This window comes from Nansenia antarctica (genome assembly GCF_963989245.1).
Source record: "Nansenia antarctica genome assembly, chromosome: 11".
NCBI lineage: Eukaryota > Metazoa > Chordata > Actinopteri > Argentiniformes > Microstomatidae > Nansenia > Nansenia antarctica.
The window spans coordinates 4,087,144-4,114,643 of record NC_137681.1 but is presented as its reverse complement, the minus strand read 5'-3'; the positions used below and the strand labels follow the sequence as shown (position 1 = coordinate 4,114,643).

The 27,500-nt window shown below is 44.1% G+C and overlaps 2 protein-coding genes across 4 annotated transcripts in view; both read right to left on the bottom strand.

Moving 5' to 3' along the window:
* Positions 1–2,344, bottom strand: part of dpysl4 (dihydropyrimidinase like 4) — a gene marked incomplete at both ends in the record, with an annotated part of 19,689 nt that extends 17,345 nt beyond the window's left edge. For 2 of the 3 annotated variants that reach the window (XM_080541717.1, XM_080541718.1), the window contains one exon: positions 1,958–2,344. In XM_080541717.1, the coding sequence (XP_080397843.1) occupies positions 1,958–2,344 (387 nt within the window). Of the gene's footprint in view, positions 1–137; positions 177–1,957 lie in introns of those variants that run through there. The other variant, XM_080541719.1, reaches the window with a different exon arrangement.
* Positions 2,345–6,503: 4,159 nt separating this feature from the next.
* Positions 6,504–27,500, bottom strand: part of jakmip3 (Janus kinase and microtubule interacting protein 3) — a gene marked incomplete at both ends in the record, with an annotated part of 72,380 nt that continues 51,383 nt past the window's right edge. The window contains 11 exons of the mRNA XM_080541890.1: positions 6,504–6,933; positions 7,331–7,453; positions 8,038–8,154; positions 8,483–8,653; positions 16,688–16,719; positions 17,645–17,710; positions 21,234–21,437; positions 23,417–23,494; positions 24,764–24,832; positions 26,106–26,171; positions 26,596–26,655. Coding sequence (XP_080398016.1) covers positions 6,504–6,933; positions 7,331–7,453; positions 8,038–8,154; positions 8,483–8,653; positions 16,688–16,719; positions 17,645–17,710; positions 21,234–21,437; positions 23,417–23,494; positions 24,764–24,832; positions 26,106–26,171; positions 26,596–26,655 — 1,416 coding nt within the window. The remainder of the gene's footprint in view (positions 6,934–7,330; positions 7,454–8,037; positions 8,155–8,482; positions 8,654–16,687; positions 16,720–17,644; positions 17,711–21,233; positions 21,438–23,416; positions 23,495–24,763; positions 24,833–26,105; positions 26,172–26,595; positions 26,656–27,500) is intronic.

Sequence of the window (27,500 nt, the reverse complement as noted above, 5' to 3'; positions counted from 1 at the left end):
ACAAAGGAAATAGCCTATCTATCTAACGTACATGTTCACGCACCGCTCGCCCTATTATTACTAGGTAGGTAGGCTATAATCGATCAATCATACCGGGACTGTCGATCGAACAACTAGGCTATTGCCAGGCTACCTACCGATGAACGAGGGTTGCTCTTCTTGCCCGGGTAAGACATCAGAGACATGCCGGCCGGTGTGGAGGTGGGAAGAGCTGCTGTGATTTCCGACGTTTTGCAAAAAGGAATATTGCAATATTGCAAAAACGCGAGAATGAATTGAGCGCCTGGGTCTTGTCTTATCTTGGAGGGATGAGGCGACCTATACTGAAGCTGCCTGGCAGTCTGTTCCACTTGTAATAAAGGCTAAAGGCTACAGTCCACGTAACGGGAAACAATATGATGTGTGATTATGTTTGGGTTGCGCTATGATCCATCCACACCAGTCCCTCCCTTCACACAATACCTCGTCGCTCCTCCACCATCTGTCTCATTAGTATTCCAGACAGTCATATCCTAGAGGCTGAGAGGGGAGAGGCAGGCGCAGAGATCATAGCAGCATTTCGTGACGTTAGAATTATAAGGTTCTATCTCCATTTTCCCACAAAATCAAGTTTTTTACATAATCTGATCCATTTGGTGTTTATTAATGCCTGTGTGGTGTTATTTTTTTTAAATGTTTACATTTTTCAGTTAGTAATTCATAAAATACAAAGGTTCCATCTCACCAAACATAATGGAATGTTAAAACTTTGACGCTCAATATCTCTGAACTACCCTAAACGGAGATAGAACCTTCTCATTCTAAACGGAGATAGAACCTTCTCATTCTAAACGGAGATAGAACCTTCTCATTCTAAACGGAGATAGAACCTTATCATTCTAAACGGAGATAGAACCTTCTCATTCTAAACGGAGATAGAACCTTCTCATTCTAAACGGAGATAGAACCTTATCATTCTAAACGGAGATAGAACCTTATCATTCTAAACGGAGATAGAACCTTATCATTCTAAACTCACGATTTGTGCCCTCCACCACCACAACTCACATCACAATAAATAACTTATAAACTTACTATATAGCCTGGCCTGGCCTATTGGGAGGTGATGTTGTATTGTGCTTACAGCACTGAGATTATCTCCCGGCCTGCACAGAAGCTTTAGGCTGGAATTGATTGTTTGTATGTTGCCTACAGCAATCTTTTTTTGGGAGTTTATTGTATCTCAAAACAACCACTTTGTTTAGAACAGAACATAGGCTATAGGAAGAAGGCACCAGGTTGAATTGAAAATTGAATAACGTAACTGCTTAACACACATTGAAAGTAGTATAGGCTCGGTTAAATCATTGCATATTTGAAAAGATAATAATAATAACTTTATTTGTAGGCTATAGCGCTTTTCCTGCAAACGTTGCAGCTCAAAGTGCGTTAATCATCATATGATCTTACGGCTCTTACGGGTTGCGAAATAAATAAACAAGCGAATCAATAGGCCTACATGTACAAAAGAAGAGATTTAGTGAGGCTGCATTCTCATTTTATGCAGCCAGATTGTGTCTCACTGCCAGTTTACATCAGGGATGCAACCTCAGCACATAATATGTTCAAGGCAAGACTAAAAACCCCATCTTTTTAATATTGCCTTGGCTTTAAATGACTAAATAATTAAATGATGATTATAAAATGATTGGAGCACTTTGAGCTGCAACGTTTGCTGGAAAAGCGCTATAGCCTACAAATAAAGTTATCATTATTATGATATTATTATTATCTTTTCAAATATGCAATGATTTAACTGAGCCTATCATACTTTCAATGTGTGTTAATTAGTTATTTACGTTATTTATCAATAGGCCTACATGTACAAAAGAAGACGTTTGCTGGAAAAGCGCTGTACAAATAAACAGTTATTATTATTATTATTATTATTATTAATACAATATAGGGTCAAAACTACCTGGCGTTTGTCATGGTGAGCGCGGCTCTTTGCAGAGGGGTAGACGAGGGTCTGGCCGGAGGAGGAGGAGGAATACCCGGGGTCCACTCGGCAGGACCGGGCTCGGTTCGGTTGGGTCTCACTGGCCGAGGAGAAGTCGCTCACACTGCCCGTGTCACTGAGGGTGTCAGAGAAGCACCTGTCCTCCTTACGAGTCCTTACACCCCTCCTGACGGACACAGGGCTGCTGTTGTACGACTCGAAATTCAACGTTTTGTTCTCATAAGCGCCCTCCACGTTGCAAAACATGCCGCCGAATTTCACTCTCGGTTTCGGACTCTGTGTCCCCAGTTTGGAAAGCAACGATCCTTCATCGTCATCTCTCGGAAGTAGTTTCCTTTCTGCCATTGCCAATTACTTGGTTATAACCAATTCAATCAATTCAAACTAAATCAATTCGGGTGGCACTTTTTCTCAAGTAGAACCTGTGTGTGTCCCCTGTGTGGCTGCTCTCCAAGGTAGGTGATCAGTGAGTGAATGTGGAGCTGTCCACAGGGGCGTGGTGCTGAAATGGACATGTCGTGTGCACATCTGTATGGACATAGTGACTATTGTCATACATACACTACTTAAGATACAAGCAAAGTGTAAACTCTGACCATAAGACACAGATAACGCAACAATACTGTGATAATAATACAATAATATTAGCCAACATAAGTTGAAAAAAAAAATCCGATGGTAGTCTGATCGCGAATGTTGGCGTTTTAATGTGCCTTGAGATTCACATTCTACCAATTTCTTCCACATCATTTGAGCTCTAACAAGCCGAGGAGAGTAGGATGGCGCTGCTCCACAAATTATAGTCATAACATTTACTTTTCTCTGACTTGGGGGGAGGGGGGGGGGACGACGACTTTATTCTTCAAGAATCAACGGGTATAATTAATGTAATGTTTAATGCTCCCCACCCATATATGTTTCCCATCAACCAGTAGTAGTAATAGTTTATCATAATTGTTGGGAATATATAAAGCTAAAAGAAGACAAAATGCTACCTCTTTTCATTACTTATGGAGGAGGCACTGTGTATCATATCTCATCATGCACGACAAACTGGAGGATACAGCCCAAACAGTTCCAGCTTTAAAAGGCAGCTGAAATTGGGCAATATTGACACCCCCCGCCCACCCCCCCACCCCCTACCACCCCTCCCCTTTACAACCATACCCTCCGGATGCCACTCTCTATCTGAGAGACAGACATCCCATAATAATACAAGGAGAGTCTTCCACTCCAGAGATCCACTTAACATCTGAAGGTTGTGATAATCCCCGTCTAAGACATCAGAGGCAGGGCTTGGTAGCATGCATGTCTGTGAAGAGGTCACATCGTCAGAGAGAGAGATATGCCCCCTGGCGAAGACATAGATTCCATTAAAGACCTCTCTCTCTTTCCTCCGTCCTCTCATGCTTACTGGGTCATACACATTATGACGTAGTATACGCTGTACAGTACACTGGCTGGGGACGCCGTGTCACCAGCAGCAACATAACTGTTTCACTGCTGCTGTGGTAAAGGATATAGTTAACACTTAATCAGCCTTAAGTAAAAAAAAAATGAAATATCTTTGCACTGGATTAAATTTCAGGACCCTCCTTTCATGACTTTTCCTAGATATGTGCCTTTTACCACATAGTATCCTTACATTTTCAAAATCACATCAGGATAAGCTAGTATAAAGCTATTTTGCAGTTTTTCTGTGTAGGAAGCAGGCTAATTTACAAGCGGCCAACTAGTGGTCGTTGTGTGTAAATAGCAGCATAGCATTGTAAAGAGGGGCGGCTCTTATAGTAGGTAAAAAAGGCACACTTGTTCTAGTGTTAAGATCCACAATGATTCTCTGTTGAGCAAGGCTTTGCCTGGATGTTTAAAGGTTTAAAAGTAATATAATCCAATAAGAGTGGACAATTCTGACTGAGCTCTTACAATACGAGCACAAGATGTAGAGGAAACAAATAAAAAGAAGATTCTGTTATCAATACTGTTTCCTTCTGTAAATATTTTAGGCAGGTATTTGTTCAGATTCGTCATTCATTCCACATTCATTACGCTTTTGAACAGTAGAATAAATGAGATACTGCAGAAATCATTTTTAGAATGTCATTCAATTCCTATGTGCAATGCAAACACGCAAAGAACACCCGCAAAATGACTTCCCATTTGTTTGTCATGTGGGTGGCGCCATCTAGTGGAAGTACTTATCACAAGCAACTATGTCTGTTACATGCGTACATACACGCATACAAAGACTGAATATACCCCGCTCAAAGAAATGAGAAGAAACACTTGGGGCGGGTGTGGCGCAGGAGGTAGAGCTGCCGTCTAATGATCGCAAGGTTGGCAGATCGGCGGTTCGAGCCCCGGCTGTCAAAGTGTCCTGGGGCAAGACACTGAACCCCAAATTGCTCCCAGTGAGTGGGCCGGCGCCTTGCATGGTAGCTTGCCGCTATTGGTGTGTGAATGTGTGTGTGAATGGGTGAACAAGAGGCTGTTGTAAAGCGCTTTGGATAAAGGTGCTATATAAGTCAGTCCATTTACCATGTTGCAGGCAGCATAACATTCGCCACGGCGTCTCAAGACTCTTCCATGTCTGTCACATGTGCTTGTTTGTTGACCTCTCTCTCCTCTCCTCTCTCTCTCCTCTCCTCTCTCTGTCCCCTCCTCTCCTCTCTCTGTCCCCTCCTCTCCTCTCCTCTCTCTCTCCTCTCCTCTCTCTGTCCCCTCCTCTCCTCTCCTCTCTCTCTCCTCTCCTCTCTCTGTCCCCTCCTCTCCTCTCCTCTCTCTCTCTCTCTCCTCTCCTCTCTCTCATCTCCTCTCCTCTCTCTGTCCCCTCCTCTCCTCTCTCTCTCCTCTCCTCTCTCTCTCCTCTCCTCTCTCTCATCTCCTCTCCTCTCTCTGTCCCCTCATCTCCTCTCTCTCTCCCCTCTCTGTCCTCTCCTCTCTCTGTCCCCTCCTCTCCTCTCTCTCTCTCCTCTCTCTCTCCTCTCCTCTCTCTCATCTCCTCTCCTCTCTCTGTCCCCTCCTCTCCTCTCTCTCTCCTCTCCTCTCTCTCCTCTCCTCTCTCTCATCTCCTCTCCTCTCTCTGTCCCCTCCTCTCCTCTCTCTCTCTCCTCTCCTCTCTCTCATCTCCTCTCCTCTCTCTGTCCCCTCCTCTCCTCTCTCTTTCCCCTCTCTGTCCCCTCCTCTCCTCTCTCTCTCTCTCCCCTCCTCTCCGTTCCTCTCCTCTGTTCCCCTCTCTCCACCCCTATTCATCCACCTCTCTTCACCCGCTTGTTACTGGGCTCCTGGAGGGAGGAGAGGAGAGGGAGAGGAGAACAGAGCAGAGAAGAGGAACGGGGAGGGGAGGGGAGGAGAGGAAAGGAGAGGAGAGGAGAGGAGAGGAGAAGAGAGGGGAGGGGAGGGGTGGAGAACAGTTCAGTGTGAACCTGCTCTCATCTGTGAAGAGATTATGTTTTTACACCAATGGAGAACCTGCCAATTCTGGTGTTCTCTGGCAAATGCCAGTGGAGCTGTACGGTGCTGGGCTGTATGGTGCTGGGCTGTATGGTGCTGGGCTGTGTGGTGCTGGACTGTATGGTGCTGGGCTGTATGGTGCTGGGCTGTATGGTGCTGGGCTGTATGGTGCTGGGCCGGGCTGTATGGTGCTGGGCTGTATGGTGCTGGGCTGTATGGTGCTGGGCCGGGCTGTATGGTGCTGGGCTGTATGGTGCTGGGCTGTATGGTGCTGGGCTGCACGGTGCTGGGCTGTGAGCACAAGTCCCACTAGAGGACGTCAGGCCCTCATGCCTCCCTCGTGGAGTCTGTTTTCTGCACCCGAGGAGCCCGCTGGAGGTCATGTTGTAGGGCTCTGGCAGTGCTCCTCCTGTTCCTCCTCACACAAAGGAGCAGATACCGATTCTATAGAATATGATATGATACATATAATAATGATACTTCTACAACAGCATGTTTGGATACTGGATTCTGATTGGCTAGCAACAGTGGTAAATACCCCAACAATCAGTTCAGACCACATTTCCAGTATCAATGCGACTCTCCAATCAATCTGATTAAGAACACCTGTGCTGACCTACAATGCAATCGTTATATCTTGTTTATGGGACTATATTCTGTGGCGGAAGGATATATGTATTCTGAAACGATTAATGATTGCCAATACATGAATTTAATGTTACAACTGTGTATTTATTTTTTATATTATGTGGTGGCTGTTGTAGAAAAGCAATTTACCATTCGAGTCGACTAGGCTTTGCCTCGTGCCACAACCCTGTACCAGTGGTAAATGAGTCCACAACCCCCTTCCTCTCATGGTAAATTGCTTCCATATAAAATATGACAGATACAATAATGACAGATACAATATGACAGATACAATATGACAGATATAAAAAATAATAAAACGGTTCCACAATCATTTCTCAGCATTTTCTATCTAATTTAGTCATTTTCCAAACCCAAAAGGGGGGCACTCAAAATCGTCAACTGGGGGGCCACCGATTGAGTTTCACTGTTCTATAGACTTCTCTACTCTGCACAGGGACACAGAGGATCCATACCGCACCTCAAACCCTGGGTAGAGGGGCTCAGTGAATGTGGTTCGGAGTGTGAACAGGAGGGTCAGTGTGTCAGAGGAGACGCTGTAGAAGGACAGAGTGCCGGCCGGCCAGTCCAGATACACTCCTACTCTGCTGGAAGAGGGTGCAGGTAGACGGATTGTAATATCATTGTTCCTGATGGTGTAACAACCACGTGAGCACACCAGGACCCAGGACCCAGCCACTTCATCCACTCCTATACCAGCGTAATTCCCACTCCACTCTACCTCCCAGTAACAGCGCCCAGTCAGACCCTCTCTACACAGCACCTGTTGCCAGCGGTCAAACCTCTCTGGGTGATCAGGATACGGCTGCTCCTCTTCCACCCATGTCACCTTTCTGTCAGACAGAGAGAGGCGTCTGTGTGCTGTGTTTGGGTCCAGTGTGAGCTCACAGGCATCTGATTAGGAAGACCATTCAAGTTAGTGTTAGTTCACACAAAATATGTCTGGCTGGCTAGCATTTTATATTTCAGTGCCCTGACAATATTAACTACTTGTGAGAGCGAATGCTGTAAAAATATACATTATAGTATAAGCAATATGCAACTATGCCTCAAAACCTACATGTCCTAATGTTTCTCCTCAAACATCAAAACTTACATCTCCTGAGACGACATGTCAATGAGTCACCACTGTGGTCCTCGCTGTAAAACAAAAAAGAAACATGACATTTGCATGATGAAGAGGTTACCCAACAAGACAGCGAACCCAACAACCATATATTCAGTATTTACCTGGGTCTGTCCACTTCAGCAGGGTAGAATAGGTCATTGTCTGTCAGGTCCAGGTCTCTCAGGTGGGTGTTTGAGTTGAAGGCGGAAGCCAATGGATCACAGCTCTCCACTGTAAGACCACACCTGCAGAGCCTGGTAAAACATGCATCATTGAATAATTGAAGGTGCTGGAAACATTCCTCAGAGATTTTGGTCCATATTGACTTTACAGTGTCACACAGTCGCTGCAGATTTGTGCCAAGAAAATACCCCCCACACCATTACACCACCACCACCATTTTCACCGAGAGAACTGCTGCTCACTGGATATTTTCTCTTTTTCTGACCATTCTCTGTAAATCCTAGAGATGGTTGTACAGGAAAATCCCAGTAGATCAGCACTTTCTGAAATACTCAAAACAGCCCGTCTGGCACCAACACTCATGCCACGTTCAAAGTCACTTAAATCCCCTTTCTTTCCCATTCTGATGCTTGGTTTGAACTTCAGCAGATCATCTTGACCATGTCTACATGCCTAAATGCGTTGAGTTGCTGCCACATTAGATATTTGTGTTTACAAGCAGTTGAAAAGGTGTACCTAATAAAGTAGCCGGTGAGTGTATATGAGTTTGTATTCATAAGATTTTGAATTATTTGATTTCTAACTTTAGATATTCAAATGTGGATTAAAAGTGAAATACTGTATATTTGCCAATATTTCAACTCACCTCAGTGTCTCCAGTTTGCAGTGTGGACTCTCCAGTCCAGCAGAGAGCAGCTTCACTCCTGAGTCTTGTAGATTGTTGCCACTGAGGTGCAGCTCTCTCAGGTGGGAGGAGTTTGAGCTGAGAGTTGAGGCCAGCGCTTCACAGCATCTCTCTGTGAGCTTACGTCCACCCAGCCTGAATAAGAATTCAATAAAATGATGCAGTAAGTCAATAATAGTTCAGTGTAGCCTACAGTAATAATTACAATACTGATAAAAGATTGTTATCAGTGAGGTTATCCCTTGACCTTGTTTCTTGTCTTAACAATGCACTTTGCTACTCAATATGAGTAGTCAACACAAACATGTGTCACTAGATTTTAACATCTGTAATGTTACTTTTAATCTTTTCCTGTATAATAAGAAAGAAAGAATATGTTGAGTAAAAGTGTAGTATGTCTACTCACACCAGTTTCTCCAGATTACAGTGTGGACTCTCCAGTCCAGCGGAGAGCAGCTTCACTCTCCCACACAGGTTGTTGTAACTGAGGTCCAACTCCCTCAGACTAGAGGGGTTTGATCTGAGAGCTGAGGCCACCACTTCACAGCCTTTCTCTGTGAGGTCACATCCCTGCAACCTTCGTAGAAAAATATAACAGTCATACAAAAGATGTAACAGTAAGATATCTGTGGTAATGATGGTTCTATGTGTTCTGTTCTACAGACTTAAAACAGCTAAACTGAGCTTGTGTTGTTTGTCTGCAGAGTTCTCAATGTTGATAGCAGAAAGCTATTTTACTGAGATACTAAAGTCTTTTCCTGAGATACTCACACGGCTGTCCGTGAGAATCTGAACACTGGCAGTAGCCCCAGGAGACTCTCCTCTGAACTGGAGTAATTGATTGAAAACCTTTATTGTCCCCAATGGGGAAATTTTGTTGTCAAACAGCTCAGTTAGGGCAGACAGAAAACATTCAATAAAATACATAAAACAGTGCAGGCTCAATAAGTAAAAAGTTCCAAGTTCCAAAGATCCAGCTCCAGGTCTCCCCCACCCTGCAGGGCCTGGTTGTAGAGTAATGGTGGAGGAAAAAATTATCCAAGTTGACTTCACCAGTCTGCGACACAAAGACCAGAGCTGACCACTGTGCAGGTGAGAAATTGTCCCCTGTGAAAGGTCTGGACCTCAGGTAGCATTGGATCTCCTCCATTAGAGAATGGTCATCCAGCTCATTCAGACAGTGGAACAGATTGATGCATCTCTCTGGATTGGACTCCAATGAGAGGCCCAGGAGGAAGCGTATTGGGGGTTTTGGGTTGCCTTGTTCAGCTATTCCCTCAAACACACACTGACACCTTCTCTTATGTCTAGCTTTTATTTTAAGTTGGCACTCCTTAACTCCTTCCCCTGAGGGAAGAAATTATGACAAAATGTTACAGTATCTCATTAACCATTTTGTAAATACACAATCAGTAAAAACAGGAAGAATAGCTTATTTGCACAACAGTCCTTTCATGGTTGACAGACTAACAGTAGAAAGCTCTTACTCTGCAGTATGACAATGAGCTCCATCTGTTTCATGGTTCTCAGCGTCTGTCCAGCCCCCTTCCTGGCCCCCATCCTCTGCCTCTCGTTCTCTTCCAACGTGTGGCAACTATTTTCTTCACTGCCGTCAGGCCTCAAACAGAATACGTTTTTTAGTTTGAGGGAGGTGAGGGAGGGGTAACAGGGATCATTGAGGATCAATACAGAATGAGAAGGGGCTATAGTCACAGACAGCAGAGCAGAACGTTTAGAAGCGACCATTTCCCAAAAGTCAGCAACCTCTGGACACTCCCAAATCATATGAACGAAGGTTCCACAACCCCCAAAGGACAGAGTACAATTGGGATCATTAAGCTCAGAAAACCATAAACATCATTAGAAGTGGAAGTGTAACCAGATTGTCCATCTATATATCATAGATATAATAATGATGGTTATAATCATGCCAGGTGAGGCAGGGATTCCTTTACAGGTTATTTGCAGCATTATAGGGATGTTAGAGGTTATGAGGACCCGTGTGATATTACCTTTGCTCACTGTCACAGTTTTCTTCACGAAAATATATCGGAGGACTCATTGAACTATCACTCTTCATGGATACACAGCTGGGGGCAGAGGAGCTGCATCCTGATTGGACAGTGCTGTAACAAAAGACAGGTGCTAAATTATTTGACTCAATGTGTGTGCATGCACACACCGACACACACACACACACACACACACACACACACACACAGCTTTCTCTCCCTCCTCTCACCTCAACGGCTCCATGGTCAAATGATGTAGTGGCAGCCAGTCCCACACATCTGACTCCCCGGATCACAGGAGAGGACTGAATCAGCCTGAGAATCCACACAACGTGAATTTAATATAAAGACACACATACAGTACTCTCTCTCTCTCTCCCTATTTCCGTCACTCTCTCTCCCTATTTCCCTCCCTCTCTCTCTCTCCTTTGTTTACATTGAATCTTAGAACATCAATTCCTGATGAAATACAGCAGTTGGAGCAATGATGTAAATGATCAATATACCATAAGTACAGCTACAAACTCACAAAAGCCCCATGAGAATATTGGCACTTACTTTTGTGAATGGTTGTCGCCCACTGCCTTCTACAGTCTGCCTCGTTCCAATCTGGGAACCCAGAATCGAGTGACTAGTCGAGTTCTAATCTTGATCAGAGAGACCATTTTGAGTTAATCATCAACTCATGGCTGAATAAGTCTGTGGCTTAACTTTTAGTTCAGGTGTATATAATAGAATATACAATAATAATAATTATTACAGATATACCCCTGGATTCATGCTGGCATTAGTGGCCCGAGGAAATAGGTTCACACAAAAGCTGCTATTAAAAATACATAATGATGGAGAAAGAAAATCATGTTGACATTCCATATGCACAGATACTTTAAGACACACATGAAGTACTCTCTCTCTCTCACTCTTTCTCTCTCTCTCTCCACACTGCCATAACGCCTTCCTCACAGTCTTCCTCACTCGTTCCTATCTTCACAGAGAGAAGCTTTATTGATGTAATGTCGCGGTCAAGTTAGAAAATGGGTTTGAAATGGAAATTACCAGCTGCCAATAGAGTGGAGTTTGGAACTCCATTGCTATTGTTCAAGCAATAACTGCCACCTTCCCTGTTTGTTATCAGAGTAATAATTGCATTTTTGTATATGATTGCTCATAAACCTGCACCGCTTACATTCACCACCTGGGTGTGATTTCTATACACTTTATTGCATGTGAGACATGCAAAAAATAGTTGTCATATGGATCAAAGTAGTTTTAAATGGTTTTAATGTCATCTCCCATGTGTAGTTGAGCAACTGAAAGTCAAGACTGGCGAAATGGGAACATAACCACACCTTAACAACAAACAACACCGTAACAACTTTGACCAAGTTGGCCCTCTCTGCCGGTTGTGAATGGTACAGGTGAATCATACAGGTGAGTAAATAAATACCACTATCATTCATCTTGATAATGCGCTAAAATTAAAGGAGACAACTTAAGGTATAAAGCCTGAACAATGTACTCATAGGTCACCAGAACAACAACAACAACAACAACAACAGAGAATCTGACTCTAAACATTCTGCTTTACACCCCGACTTCCAACCATAGTATATACATGAGGAGCTGTGTTGAAGAAAATCAGTTTTCTTACTGAGTGTATTGAGCAACAACAATGTTGTGAACAAGAATGTTGAACAAGATTAGAACAGAATGTTCAGCCAAAATCCATTATCTGATTCTGGGAAATTGTGGTGTGGTGATTATATTCTGGCAGGGGGGGCTTTTCCTGTTGTTGTGGTAAGAATTGTTAACACTAGAACAGCCGTGCCCTTTTTACCTACTAAAAGAGCCGCCTCGGGGTCAAATGCCCTCTTTACAATGCTCAAGCTGCTATTTACACACAACGACCACTAGTTGGCCGCTTGTAAATTAGCCTGCTTCCTACACAGAAGAACTGCTAAATAGCTTTATACTAGCTTATCCTGATGTGATTTTGAAAATGTAAGGATACGGGGGGTGGTAGAACGCACATATCTTGTAAAAGTCATAAAAGGAGGGTCCTGAAATTTGATTGAGTGCAACCCCTCATGGCTGTCCTAGTGTTAAGCCAGAGTCATCTCTCTGTGTGCCACGGTCAGAGGAACCTCTCCAGGGAGGAAGGAGAACTATTATATAAACCTGTATTCTGAACATGTAATTAGATCATCTTCTTAACATCATGCTGTGACCTGATCTCAGCATTAATAGAAGGCTTCAAGCTATATGACCAATCTCCTTGTACTTCAATATTACATAACTAATATCAACTAAGAGAAGAACCCAGGTTGAATGTACAGGAAAACTAGCATAGCTTGTTCAGGTAGCAGTGGTGGACTCTGCTGTTTGAAGGGCAGGGGCGAAAAGAAAAAAAGGGCACCTATGGGACCCCATCAGTGAGCGAAAAAGCTATGATGCGTCATGTATGGTGAAATAGTCTTCATCCTTGATTAAGATTAACATTATGCAGTCTCGGCCAGGGGTGGATTTAGGATTGTAGGAGATCCGGGGCTTAGCCCAGATGGCTAATGAAATCCGCGTGCAGCGCGACGGAAACATTGGTGCTTTTCTTTGCTGCGACACCACAAACTTCAACTTACCACCACCTTATAGCGGACAGAAGGCACTGGAGAACACTTAACCCAGGGCTCGACATTGAGGCTTGTCCGCTTGTCCAGGACGCCCGTACCCGAATCGCAACGGAGTTTAGAGAAAACCACGCCCACTTCCGAATGACGTGTGTATCGCCGCTGCGTTGCTATGGACACCGCAGCTCTCGGCCGTAACCTTAACCCTAACCCTAACCCTAGCTAGCATACATTTTCTTAACCCTAACCCTAACTGTGATCCAGCATCAACATCTCCCTCTCACCTCCCTCACGCATCATGTACGTCATATGGTTTTGTCTAAACTCCGTTGCGATTCGGGGTGTGGGCGTCCGGGACAAGCGTGACGTTTTTCAACCGTGGGGGCACCAGGGTCCAGGGAAATGAAGTAGTATCCAGACGTGGAATTATATTCATCACTACTCACTACGGCTGATGTGATGTGGGTTTGTTTGCTAGAGTTAACTAGCCAAGTTCCAAACAAGCCCCTCCCTTAAGGAGGAAACCTTACCTTATCCGTCCTCCATACCGAACTGGACTGATCGATATCCAAGAAGTTTCATTGACTTGGTGTTATACTGTGATGATTAAGTGTTCCCATCATTTTTTGGAGCAGCGTATATTGTTACTCCAGTCAAGTGAGCAGGTTCCCACAATATATATATATATATATATATTTAAAAAAAGGTTAAATGAAAAAAACAATATGCCCTATTCAGAACAAACAACTTACCCATGTGAATCTGGTTGTTATGAAGAGATCCTGGGTTTCAGTAGCAGAACAAACATAATTTCTGCAATAACTTACTGAATGTGTGGTGATCCCTGGTCCATTACGTCCGGCCCTTGCCTTATACGAGTGCTTGAATAGGAGGATACAGTACGATCTCACTGGATATCATTGTGTTTAATATAATAATAATATTGTGCATAAATATATCTTTAGCTGTCTATAGCTGTCATGTGATAACAGTCAGAAGACCAACCAAGGTCCATTTGGAGGACATCTTCCTAGCACCAGGGTGTTGAAATGCTTACTATATACAGTTACTATATACAGTTATTATATACAGTGCCCTCAATAAGTATTGTTAAGACAAAGCATTTCTTCTCTTAGTTTAATACTCCAACAGTTTGGATTTGAAATCAAACATTTACTATGAGGTTATCGTGAACAACTAGACCGGTGTCTGCTACTCTTTTTTGCAGCTATTTTGCAGTGATGTGAGGGTTCTTCTGACCATTTCTCACCAGATCTATCTGAAAATGTTCTTGGTCTTCCAGATCTTGCCTTGACTTCAATTGTTCCATTTATTTTCCATTTTCGGATGATGTTTCTGACAGTGGAAATGGGTAGTTTGAAACTATCTTGATTCTGACATCCTTGGACAACTGTTTAGAGGAACCCATGGTTTTTAACACCAGACACCGCAATCGTATACTTTAGAAGGCATGGAGCTTCTTCAGAATATATAGTTCAACCCTGGAATTATATTCACCTGACTCATTGAAGCCCTAACGAGTAAATCACCTTGGTCTGGGCCTTAGTAATCAACTTCTCAAAAGGTAACAAAGAATAATCCAAAAGGGTTCAGAAAGTTTTGCACAGGGCCCTTTTCCTTTTTTATCATTTAAAAACTCTGAACACTGAAAATAAAAAGAAACCTTGCTTTAACATTTGCAGAAAGGTGTCATGTTTAACTTTGTAGTATTTAGTGTTCAGGTTTGCTTTCAATCACTTGGAGATTAAGGTCATGTTCTCACATGAAAGTCTGAATCAGGACCCGGAGTAAGTGGATGAGTTTGCAACATTGTTGCATAAAGTATTTCTCTGATTTGCGTTCTCACAGCCCTTCATGTAATCGAAGTAACATACGCAATCGAAGCAACAAACGTGGTAGTTGATTGGTCAGAAAAATTTAAGATTGTCCCTTCGTCCCGCTCTTATCCAGATCAACACGCATGCGCTGTTGTTTTCCTATGGACAGCCTCGATGCGTTGTTTCTAACCGGAGCGAAACCACCCTTTTAAAGCGGAGCATCCGTCGGTTGTTTGCTCCGAATGCTCGTTCTCACAGCTCCAAACGACGCAGAGCAAAGCGAATTTTATCCTAAACTCCGATTCCAAGTGAAGGAAAATTTTCTAGTGAGAACACACCCTAATTGTACCAGCAGTTAAACCAGGGGTGCCGACATTTTTGCACCCCTACTGTATACAAAAAGGGTTGTAATTTCTAAATAGTGAAACCAATCGGAAAAACTAAAACACTGAATTAAAGCTGACAATCTTTGCTCATAGAAATTGTTTTATTTCAAACAAACTGTTGGAGTATAGAGCTAAACGAAGACAAAATGCTTCCTCTTTCCCATACGTACGGCAGGCACTGTATATCTGAATATCTGATAAGAAAAAAAGCTTTATTTCACTGTCAGTTGAAAAGAAGATGCCCCCTCAAAATCCAATTTCTCTTCAGAGAAATTTATTTAAAATCTTGCCCCATACATTTAAAAAAGACATGTCTAATATAATATAATAATATAATACCACGGTTTGGCTTCTGTCTTCATGTTCAAACACTGAGATTGAGGAGTAAGTAGTTTTCAACAGCATGGCTGGACTGAATGTACCAGAGTAGTGAACAGTGTAAACAGTGGTGTGTGTGTGTGTGTGTGTGTGTGTGTGTGTGTGTGTGTGTGCGCGTGTGCGTGTACATGTGTATGTGTCAGGGTTCCTACAAGTTTCAACAAGTCAAATTTAAGACCTTTTTAGACCTTTTTTAGACCTCGTTGAATATAATTTTTGACCTATTCGCGACACCATGTGATAGCTTTTTGTCATCCTCGAGGTGATGAAATTAGGGATTTCACTGCCATACAGACAAAAAATTGGCATTTTTTGGGTTCCAGCTTGATTCATCTCCGCGTAAATAGATGTGGTCGGTCCTTGCAGGATCAAATTTTTAAGACCTAGCACCTCATTTTTAGACCGAATAACTGAAATCTGAGACCTTTTTAGGCCTTATAAATTGGATTGCTGGATTTGAGACATTTTACAGCTTTTTAAGACCAGCGCGGGAACCCTGATGTGTATGCATGTGTGTGTGTGTGCGAGCGTGCATATGTGCCAGTGTGTGTGGGTGTGGCCAGCGTGTGGTGTGTGTGTGTGTGTGTGTGAGCGTGTAAACACTGTCGTGTGTGTGTGTGTGTGTGTGTGTGTGTGTGTGTGTGTGTGTGTGTAAGGTATCGGCTGATTCTCACTTCCTCGTGCTTCCAAAGGGAAGCAGACTGCAGCACCACCTGCTTAGCAGGGAAAAAGAACGGAAAAATGGCTTCAATTTAAGAGTCCTTAAATTCCATTGAAGTCTTCCACAGAGAGTTCAACACATCACTCCAAATGAGGATTGGATTGGCTAGGTTTAAAAGGTTTTACTGACGTAAAAAAAAAAAAAGTTTAGGTCTTTGTCTTTAAAACAGCTCATTGTAAGTCCGTGGTCATAGTTCCTCTTTGAAGACAGACTGGCACCATAGTTGAGAGTTCTTTTTTCCCCACACCAAAAGACTCTTTGTTCAAAAACACTCTCAGGACACAAACTTCCATTTGCTTGAACTGTAGAGAGCTGGAAACCTGTTGTATGAAAATTATGATATGGTCATTAAACTTGGACAGAATAAAAGAGTATTTAAATAAAGACAGAGAGACAGAGAGAGAGAGAGAGAGAGGCAGAGAGAGAGAGACAGAGAGAGAGAGACAGAGAGAGATAGAGAGACAGAGAGAGAGAGACAGAGACAGAGAGAGAGAGAGAGAGACAGAGAGAGATAGAGAGAGAGAGACAGAGAGATAGAGAGAGAGAGACAGAGAGACAGAGAGAGAGAGAGAGAGAGAGACAGAGAGAGAGAGACAGAGACAGAGAGAGAGAGAGAGAATAGAATGATCAAATACACCAACCTCCATCTGACTTGCCAGTACAACTACGACCAAAGAATGAAGGCTAAAGAAAAAAACAAAAATAAAAATAAAAACTGAAGAAAGACACATAAAGAAGGAGTGGAGAGAGAGAGAGAGGGGGGGGGGGGAGAAGAGTCATAGTGAGTAAGACCAGTACTAGAATACACACTACTATTTGACGTTCTTTCCTGTTTTTTTCTTGTAAGTTGTAGTTTTACACAATGCAACCCTTTTTATTAGTTAATCCACTGGACCTTTTTGGGTCATGAAATCATAATGATTCCCAAGTATGATTATAATAGCCTCAAGTATGCTCTGAATGGGTGGATTTGAACCCCAACACTCTGCCGTATAGGCTACAGGTGTATGCACAAACGCTTTATTATAACTTTTTTATTTATAAGCCCTTTGGTTCAAACCAGCAATATTTGGGTTACAAGTCGGACGACTTTGTTCAGTGAAGCTGTCTGTACAAAAATGGGATATGTGTGCAATGTGCCTGCTGCCGTGATTGGACCAGAGCATTGAACCGTATGCTGTATAGAAGAACACATTAAAGCTGGTCAGATGGCTTATAAACCTTTATTGCTACATGAGCTTAAAGGGTGAATAGTTGCAACATTACATTAGGTATGGCAATGAACTCTTCAAATTATTAATACGTGATAGAGGAATGTATTTAAAATAGGATTTCTAAAATGAAGAACACTTAGGAAAAGGTGTCAGTAATGATACGAACAAGTATCAAGGTCTACAAATGACTTGTAAATTGTTGTGTTTTGATTTGTTTAACAAATCATTTGCATTGTATAAATGTTATACAGATGTTGGAATAACACTCTGTTAATAGTGAGTTAATCATGTATGTACGGTTTATAAAGGGCTGATACAGGAAATGAAAGTTATTATCAGGAGACATGGGTTCCTGACCCCCGCGTTTGGGAAATGCTAAGCTACAAAGTACTTACCTTTTCTTCTAATTCCTTTATCTGTCGTTTCTGTGCTTCTATCCACTCCTCCAACTCTTTGACTCTCTGGGAAAATGAAAAAAAGCACAATAATGTTGTTATACAAGAAGAAGAAAAAAACCCAAAACATATTTCACACAGCAGTAATGAAAAAGATATCGAAAACCTCCCAACTTTATTAACAACGGACCCGTATCAGTGCAGTGAAGCCAGTCAAACAAAGTCAATTCTTGTGAGTCGTTCTACTGATGAGGCTTTCGCTAAACCCAGCTCAAATAGACTGGTGCGGTATAGCCAATCCACCTTGGCTGGGCTTATTGTCGTGACTTCTGAGCTGTGTCCAGGGGCTTACTTACTCTGAGCCCGGGGATATTATTAAAGGAGAATCTGTTATTAGATAGTTAACTCGTTTTCTGTCGACAGCTAGCCAGCTAGACATGACAAGGCATGGTAGCCTGGTCCTCAAGCAGGCAGCTAAACAGGCAGTCAGCCAGCCAGCCAGTCAGCCAGCCAGCCAGCCAGCCAGCCAACCAGCCAGCCAGCCAACCAGCCAGCCAGCCAGTCAGCCAGCCAGTCAGCCAACCAGCCAGCCAGCCAGCCAGTCAGCCAGTCAGCCAGCCAGCCAGCCAGCCAGCCAGCCAACCCAACCAGGACACTGCAGTCACTCATTCACTGCTGGTACACAATAACACAGTGAAAGGACATGACTGGGGGTGGTGGCCCAATAGTCTTCTATTCCTTTTATCCTCTTTCCTTCCTTCTCAAAACAGGAGCCTTTGATCTTCTCCTCCAATGGGTTTTTAAGAAGGAGGCGAGGTAAGGAAGGATGCAGGAAATAGTGAAGGGAAGACTGTCGGGACACACTGTGGAGCCTGAAACCTTCTCTGTATTCAGTGCATCGGGACGCTGTGATGCTTCAAACTATAGAACGTGTCCTGCGATCTGTTCCTGAGAGCTCTGTGATGGAGGGAGCTGAGAATGGAGGTTCGGCGATCGATGAAACAGCTCGGAAGAGACAACATACGGAGAAGACAGACTAATCCTGAACTCCACCCCACCCCCACCCCCCTGCCGAGCTCTACAACAGCTACAACATGTCCTCCACCGGGGCAGAACTTGGTGCTCCACAAGATTTGGACTCCTCAGTCACTTTCATTCCCACAAAGCCTGACTGATGGAGGGAAGAGAGGAGAGAAGTGTCCCTCTAGGCCTGGGTGCTGCTTCCTGCTTCATACAACTCAGGCCAACAACACCAGCTGGACACCAAAGGAGGGACAGTAGACGTCCAGGTGTCTGGGCAGAGTCAGGCACGGTGGCACAGAGTGTTTATTACACAGCAGCAGCACTGTCACGTCAGATCACATCACATCATCGAACCCAAGTTTGTTTGTGGTCGACACAGAACACAGCCGGGGACAGTGGGAGGAAATGCTTAGAGCAAGCTAGCTCCTCAACAGGGCAACAAAGATGATAATGATAATGATGATAATGATAATAATAATGATGATGATAATAATAATGACAATATAATGACAATTAAAAAGAGAGGCTTGAATGTGTGAACACTAGATGGTCTCTTGCCTTCTCTACCACAGCACAGCAAAACAACACATTGTGAAATATGTGTAAAGTTAAGCAATACAGAGACTTATTTACTAGTTGACGAGCTAAGTAAAGAAAATGTGAATATATACTGTATATATATTATAATTTTTTAGAGAGAGAGAGAGAGGGGAATTCAAGCACTTTCAATAACCCATGTCTATTTTTAAAAACGTTTAAGACCTTGATTTTTATTTGATTTTTTTCTCAAATTCACAAACTTTCATGGATTTCAAGGGCCTGTTGGAGCCCTGAGTGGAGAGGTTTACCTGCTGCTGTCAGGGAACAGACCGCTGGGTCTATCACAGTTCAACAACAGCAGTACAGTACAATTACATTTACATTTACATTTACATTTTTGGCATTTAGCAGACGCCTTATTCCAAAGCGACTTACAATCAATACATTTGAATACTAAGCATGAGAATCATCAGTCCACCATTCGTAGCAGGAAGAGTAATCCAGCTCAGGCCCGGGGCCATTGATAGAAGGAAAAACCTTCTCCTATCACCTTCTTCTAAAACATAGTTTATTTTTATTTTTTTACTGGAGAAACAGAGAAACAGTACAAGGGGGGCAATAGAAGTTCTTAGGGACACAGTAGAGGGGAAAGCGGGTGTCTTTAGGAGACGTAGTGGTGAGGGGCAGAAGATGTCTCAGGAGGAGCAGTTAAGGTGTAACCTGAAGAGATGGGTCTTCAGTCTACGACGGAAGAAGGGTAGTGACTCTGCCGTTCTGACAGCCGTGTGCTTGATTGAGTTTGTACACCTGGTCACCCAGCTGGGTCTATCACAGTTCAACAGTAGTACACCCTGGCGTTTCCAAAAGTATTTGAAAAACACTTGAAACTATTTTAGCGTTAGCTTGAGCCTGCCTAGAGTGCCAGATAGGCAGGGTTTGCACTTTTGGGACTTTTCCATTGGTTTTTACTGTGCCATGCAAACTCAATCAAGCACAGAAAAAGCATTTATCAATTTCTTATTATTTCAAATACTATTATTTGGGCCCAGGTCTAGTGCACAGCAGAACAGTACAGAGTGGTAATATAAGAAGAGTGGCGCAATTGAGGGTGTCAATTTTCTAGTGGCTTATGGAGACTCGAATAGTTCCTTCACACAAACCTACGGTGACACTTAAACCAATTGAACAGGTGTGGTAGTTTTACTTTTTTTTTTTAAGTTATTTTTTCTGAGTGGGGCAGTCCCACTCATATTTTTCATTTTTATTGACAGTTACAGTGAAGATTTAGACAGGAAGGATGGGTGAGAGAGAGAGGAGGGATGACATGCAGGATATGTCCCTGGCCGGATTCGAACCGGGGACCCCGGTGTGGTTCGTTTTACTCTGGTTATATACCCTGGTACCAGTGGTGTAGTCTAGGTGATACGCAGGACTACGCCGTATACCCACTAGGAAAGGCCAAGGATTTCCATATACCCGCTTAGAAATGTGTGAGGATACGTAACGGCGTTTTGTGACAGAACTTTCACACTATCATTCATAACATTCACCCCGTCTGTGTTACGAAGCACTTGAATTTTGGACCATTGGGACTGACTATAGCGTCATATACCATCAACGGGGGGGGAGATGCGACATGAAATATGTCAAAATGCAGTACTATCATGCGCAGATCAGCCTTATAACATGTCATTTATATATATATATATATATATATACTGTATATATAAAACAGCACAGATATATTTTTATGGCGTTCCGAAATGAACGATATGAGACTGGGAGGGAAAAATCACAGTATACCCTCTAGAAAAAAACACTGCCTGGTACAAACCCTGAAGATTTAGACAGGAAGGATGGGTGAGAGAGAGAGGAGGGATGACATGCAGGATATGTCCCTGGCCGGATTCGAACCGGGGACCCTGCGGTTGCATGGTCAGCGCTTAAACCGCTACGCCACCTAAGCACCCCCAGGTGTGGTTAGTTTTACTCTGGTTATATACCCTGGTACAGTGGAGGGGTTTACCTGCTGAGCGTGATGCACCATCTCCATCCTCTCCCTCAGGATCTGGGAGTCCCTCTCCCGGAGCTCCATCATCACCCCCCTCTTCCACTGCTCCACCGCCCGCCTCAAGGTCTCCCTCTCCTCCTCGGACAGGACCTCCGACATCTTGGCCCCCACCTCCTGCTGCAGGGCGTCAAACAACATGGCCTCCAGCTCCAGGATCCTCTGTGTAGGGGGGGAGGGAGGGAGGGAGGGAGGAAAGGGGGAGGGAGGGAGGAAAGGGGGAGGGGGGAGGAGGGAGAGGGGGGAGGAGGAAAGGAAGAAAGAGGAGGGAGAGAGGGAAGGGGGAGGAATGGGGGGAGGGGGAGGGAGAGAAAGATGGAGAGAGGGACGGGCAGGAGGGAGGAGGAGGGAGAGGTAGGGAGGGAGAGAGGGAAGGGGGAGGAAGAGGGGGGAGAGAAGAAGAAAGGCAGGGAGGAAGAGAGTGGCAAAGGGAGGAACGGGGGGAGGGATAGGGAGAGAAAGATGGAGAGAGGGACAGGTGGGAGGAGGAGGGAGAGGTAGGGAGGGGGGGAGGAAGGGAGAGAAGAAGAAAGGGAGGGAGGAAGAGAGTGGCAAAGGGAGGAACAGGGGGGAGGGATAGGGAGAGAAAGATTGAGAGAGGGACGGAGGGGTGGGAGGAAGAGGGGGAGGGAGGGAGAGAGGGAAGGGGGAGAAAGAGGGGGGAGAGAAGAAGAAAGGCAGGGAAGAAGAGAGTGGCAAAGGGAGGAACAGGGGGGAGGGATAGGGAGAGAAAGATGGAGAGAGGGACGGGCAGGAGGGAGGAGGAGGGAGAGGTAGGGAGGGAGAGAGGGAAGGGGGAGGAAGAGGGGGGAGAGAAGAAGAAAGGGAGGGAGGAAGAGAGTGGCAAAGGGAGGAACGGGGGGAGGGATAGGGAGAGAAAGATGGAGAGAGGGACGGATGGGTGGGAGGAAGAGGGAGAGGTAGGGAGGGAGAGCTGCTGTTACATCTAACAGCCACCGGAGGGCACTGCTCCATGTTGAAACGTGGAGGCGTAGTGGCCTCTCGACGGAGTGCGCTGTGATTTCTTCCTGCTGTTATAATGGATCGGTTGATTTGTTCCGTCAGACCTGAGTGAACGCTGTTTCAGCTCCCTGCTCCGGGGAAGGTTTCACTCAACTCTTTTTTTATGTGCCACCTCAAAACCCACCTCAAAACCTACCTGTTCTCCCATGCATACAACCTCCCCTACCCCTAACCATCTCCCCTAACCCTGCCACCACCACCCTCCCCCCCTGGACATGCATACAACCTCCCCTACCCCTAACCATCTCCCCTAACCCTGCCTCCCCCCTCCCCCCCTGGACATGCATACAACCTCCCCTACCCCTAACCATCTCCCCTAACCCTGCCAGCTGCCACCCCCCTCCCCCCTGGACATGCATACAACCTCCCCTAACCCCTAACCATCTCCCCTAACCCTGCCTCCCCCCTACTCCCCCCCTGGACATTGCTGCATTACTTGTTCCCAGTTCGTTAACTCTGTGTTCTATGTGCTCATGTTATCTGTTGCTCCATACCCCTCAGACCTCCTCACGCACCCTCCGTTCTACTGCCACCAACCTCCTCAAGACCCCCAGGACCAACCTCCGCACCATGGGGAGATCGGGCCTTCTGCTGGGCTGCTCCCAGGCTGTGGAATGCTCTCCCTGACTACCTCGGGGCACCACAGTCTGTGGATGCTTTTAAACGAGGCCTTAAAACCCACCTTTTTATTAGAGCCTTTTAATTAGCCTTTTTATTGAAATCTTTATAGTTTTATTATTTGTATCTTTCTTCTTGTTTTTAATCTTTAGCACTTTGAGATTTCTTTATGTCAAGTGCATTACAAATAAAATTTATTATTATTATTATTGTTTATGTGTGTATTTCACGGGAGAGGCTGGTGGAGGTAGAAATCGGACTGGCTCCTGAAAATGCATAAAATGGAAGGAGGTATATGTTTTTTTGTTTTGTTTTTTTAGACCATTCCTCATTCCATTCCATTTATTACAATTGTGTTGTACCTGTTACAATGACAAAAAGATCATTCATTTATTCATTCATTCATTCATTCATCCATCCATCCATCCATCCATCCATCCATCCATCCATTCATTCATTCATGCATTACAATGAGCCCTTCTAATTTCACGGACTCTAACCTTGTGCGCCTGGTCCATGGACTGTTTCCTGTAGTCCAGCTCTTCATCCAGGTAGCCTTTCTGCTTACTGAATAGATGCTTGGAAAAACAAAACACACCCAACAAACTAAACAACATCCTGTTGAAGCCCGGTTACACAACGGATAGATCCGGTCTATTGTGTCTATTGGTCAGTTTGGTCCATTGTCTCTATTGGTCAGTTTGGTCCATTGTCTCTATTGGTCAGTTTGGTCCATTGTCTCTATTGGTCAGTTTGCGTTCCAGCCGTGCCGATATCCATGACATACGCACGGCTAAATGGAATGTTGACACATCTTTTCATATTACTCTGCGTTTGTATAATATTACCGTTATCGAAGTTACATTCTTACCGTCGCTTAGCAACCGATAAACAACTGTTCAGCGGATGAATACACTCACGATAAAACATAGTTCCCTTAAAATACATTCATTAAAAGTTTGTCTTGTCTTTCTTCTGTGAAATATTGATAGATAAATGTGGTAACCGTTCTATAAAAGCGCTATGGAACGAGAAGCCGTGGTATATCGTGGATATCGGCACAGCTAGGGGGTATATATATAACGGCACTCCGCTTCGTGCCTAACCACCCCGCTAGCCGTGCCGATATCCACGATATACCACGGCTTCTCGTTCCTTAAGGCTTTAACATCAAGACGTCTGTATGGAACCAGTACTGTAGTTTGACCTGAAACATCATGACACGCTTCTCAATGCATGTTCAGGGAGGACACTGTCAAACCCTGCGTATACAGAGACATCTCACAGTACATTACCGGGGGTTTGACCGTTGCTGTTGTCTATGTAAACTGAGCCTAATTAAAGCGTATAAAACATACTTTCATGCAACAGCAACAGATACAGGGACAGGGCGGAATCCTAACTCAAGGTCCATGTGAGCAGTGGCGGACTCAGGCTGTTTGAAGGGCAGGGGGGGCGAAAAGAAAAAAAAGGCACCTACTGCACAACATGGGTGCCATCAGTGCACATGGTCAAGTTTAGACCATTGAATGGGCAGCCAATAGGGCACATCCTCTAATTTTGCCACTCAAAAGGGCACTTTAGCCACTCAAAAGGGCATTTTGGCCACTCAAAAGGGCACTTAAGAGAGACTTTTTTCAACCATGGGGGCACCAGGAGGGGCGGTCGCCCCCCCTGCCCCCCCTTGAGTCCGCCAGTGCATGTGAGTAAATCTTGCATCACGTCACGGGAAATCTGCGCAATGATTTACGACTCACGCGAGCGGATCTCAAGCTAGGATTCCACCTTCAGTAACTAGCGAACTAAACGAGGGGATAAGAAACAGAAAAAGCTAAAACAGCCTTTACCTTCTCACTTTCAATATCCAGCATTTTCTGTTGTAAAGCTGATTTGGTGACTTCTATAGACTCTAGCCACTGAAAGGAGAAGGAAGCAGGGTTTCAGTGGAAGTGTTTCAACTTGGTTGGTGATATTCTGCCAATGGTGGTGCATGATGGAACTTATATTGATTATTACTATTGTACTGTAATTGTTTTCTTAATTGTATGTTTGTACATGCATTGGGTAATATAATCACAGCGTACAACATAAATGACACGACGACAAATCTGCAAATCAGAAAATTAATCAGAAAATCATAATTGTCATAATCATAATAATCATATAACGTTGGATCGTAATTGTTCTGTCTATGGCGACATTCACATTGTAAAGAAGCATTTGCTCGGTGTCAGTGGACATTGTACAAACAGCTGTATGTTCCACATAACTACAGTATATAAAGGGACTTAGATACTGGGCCACTTAAATACTTGAAGTATCTATTTTATTTACTATTGGACTGCTAATTGTATCCTGTCTTATTTGTCACTTATATCCTGTACTATTGTCACTTTCTATCTTTAATTACGCCCATTGTCTTATTGTCGTGTGCTGCATTGTCTGGAACCTCAGCCATCACTAGAACAGCAAAAGAACAGCTGTGTGTTTTTACCTACTATAAGAGCCGCCTCTTTAGAATGGCAATCTGCTATTTACACACAACGACCACTAGTTGGCCGCTTGTAAATTAACCTGCTTCCTACACAGAAAAACTGCAAAATAGCTTTATACTAGCTTATCCTGGTGTGATTTTGAAAATGTAAGGATACTGGGGTGGTAGAACGCACATATCTAGGAAAAGTCATGAAAGGAGGGTCCTGAAATTTGATCAAGTGCAAAGATATTCATCTCATGGCTGATTAAGTGTTAACATGTAAATATAATACATTTTTGCATACTAGCTTCATAGATATCATAATGACATCATAATGACAAGCTTATATGACACGTCATCTCACTGTTATTTCTCCAACAAGGCAGGCAGCCAAAATAATGATCTAATGTTGGTAACAAACTTCTACGGTCTAAACGTAATAGTACATTTTATTTGGTCTTTTTTATTCGGTATCTTAAAGTATCCCTTTAAGATGTAATTGACTGTGGCCTGGGGTGGTCCAGTGGTCTAGCACCGTGGTCTACAGTGCACACATGTGCCCATGTGGGCATGGGTTTGAATCCGGCCTATGCCCTGCTGACATGCCCTCTCTCTCCCTTCTTCTCCTTAACTTTCCTGTCTGTCTTCACTGTATCTGTCCAATACAATGGCAAATATGAGTGGGATTGACTTAAAACAAAAAAGAAGAGTACCTTCTCTGCCAGGGTTAACACGGTCCTGGCATGGATGACCACCACCTGCTCATCGTTACTCAACGTCTGTGTGCATGAGTCCATGAGAAACATCACATAGTCATCACAACGCACAGTACATACCTGGACACACACAGCCAGACCACACACAGAACCCAGTGATGTTGGCGCAGACCCCCACACACATACATGTACATTCAGACCCCCACACACACACATACATGTACATTCAGACCCACACACAGACGTGGACAAATTCGTTGGTACACACGAGGAATACACAAGAAAATTGCTTTTAATTTCATCACTTTTCAGGAGGAATGAAGCATTGTTTCAATGAGCTGTAAGGGTACCAACACATGTGTCCACATCTATACCTGTACATACAGACCCCGAACACACACACACACACACACACACACACACACACACACACACACACACACACACACACACATGTACATTCATGTACATAGGAAATGCAACATACACTTACGGCGTTATCCCCCAGTATATCTAGCTTTTTCATCAGCTCAGAGATGATGATGTCCTGGAGGGAGAGGAGAGGGTAAAGGGTTAAAGGGAAAATCCGGGATTAACACAATAATAAAGTGACCTCCTCCTCCCTGCCACGTGGTGTCAACAGAGACGGGGCTGGAGGCCCGGGGGTGGGGCTGTGGTTCAGGAGGTAGAGCCGGCGTCTAAGGATCGCAAGGTCGGCGGTCGAGCCCCGGCTGGCCACGAGTCAAGGTGTCCTTGGGCAAGACACTGAAGCCCAAATTGCTCCCAGTGAGCGGGGCCGGCCGGCGCCTTGCATGGTAGCTTGCCGCCATTGGTGTGTGAATGTGTGTGTGAATGGATGAATGAGAGGCCGTTGTAAAGCGCTTTGGAATAAGGCGCTATATAAGTGCAGTCCATTTACCATATATTTACTTACCACAAACAATAGAGGAAAACAGTCTTCTACTTTGGGTTCAGATGGGGTGCCGTCAGAATCAATAATCAACGGCTATATGTATATTGTTAATTAAAAAATCAAAAAATAGATACCGACAGGACCCAGAAAACCCCCCCAAAATTGTATCATTTATGATTCTAGCCCTTTTAGTTTTTTTGGTGGCAGCCATATTGGATTTTGCCCCCTGGGCATTACAATTTGATAGTATGGTATGGGCAATATCTGTGGCAAATTTGGTGCTTTTGGAAGAATCTGAACCAAAATATCCCCAAGGCCCCCCACTACTAGGTGACACGACAGTATTAAAAAGATGAGTTTTAAGTCTTGACTTGAACATATTTGCTGAGGTTGCATCCCTAAACTGGCAGTTTATTCCACAATCTGGAGCATAAAATGAGAATGCAGCCTCACCAAATCTCTTCTTTTGTACATGTGGT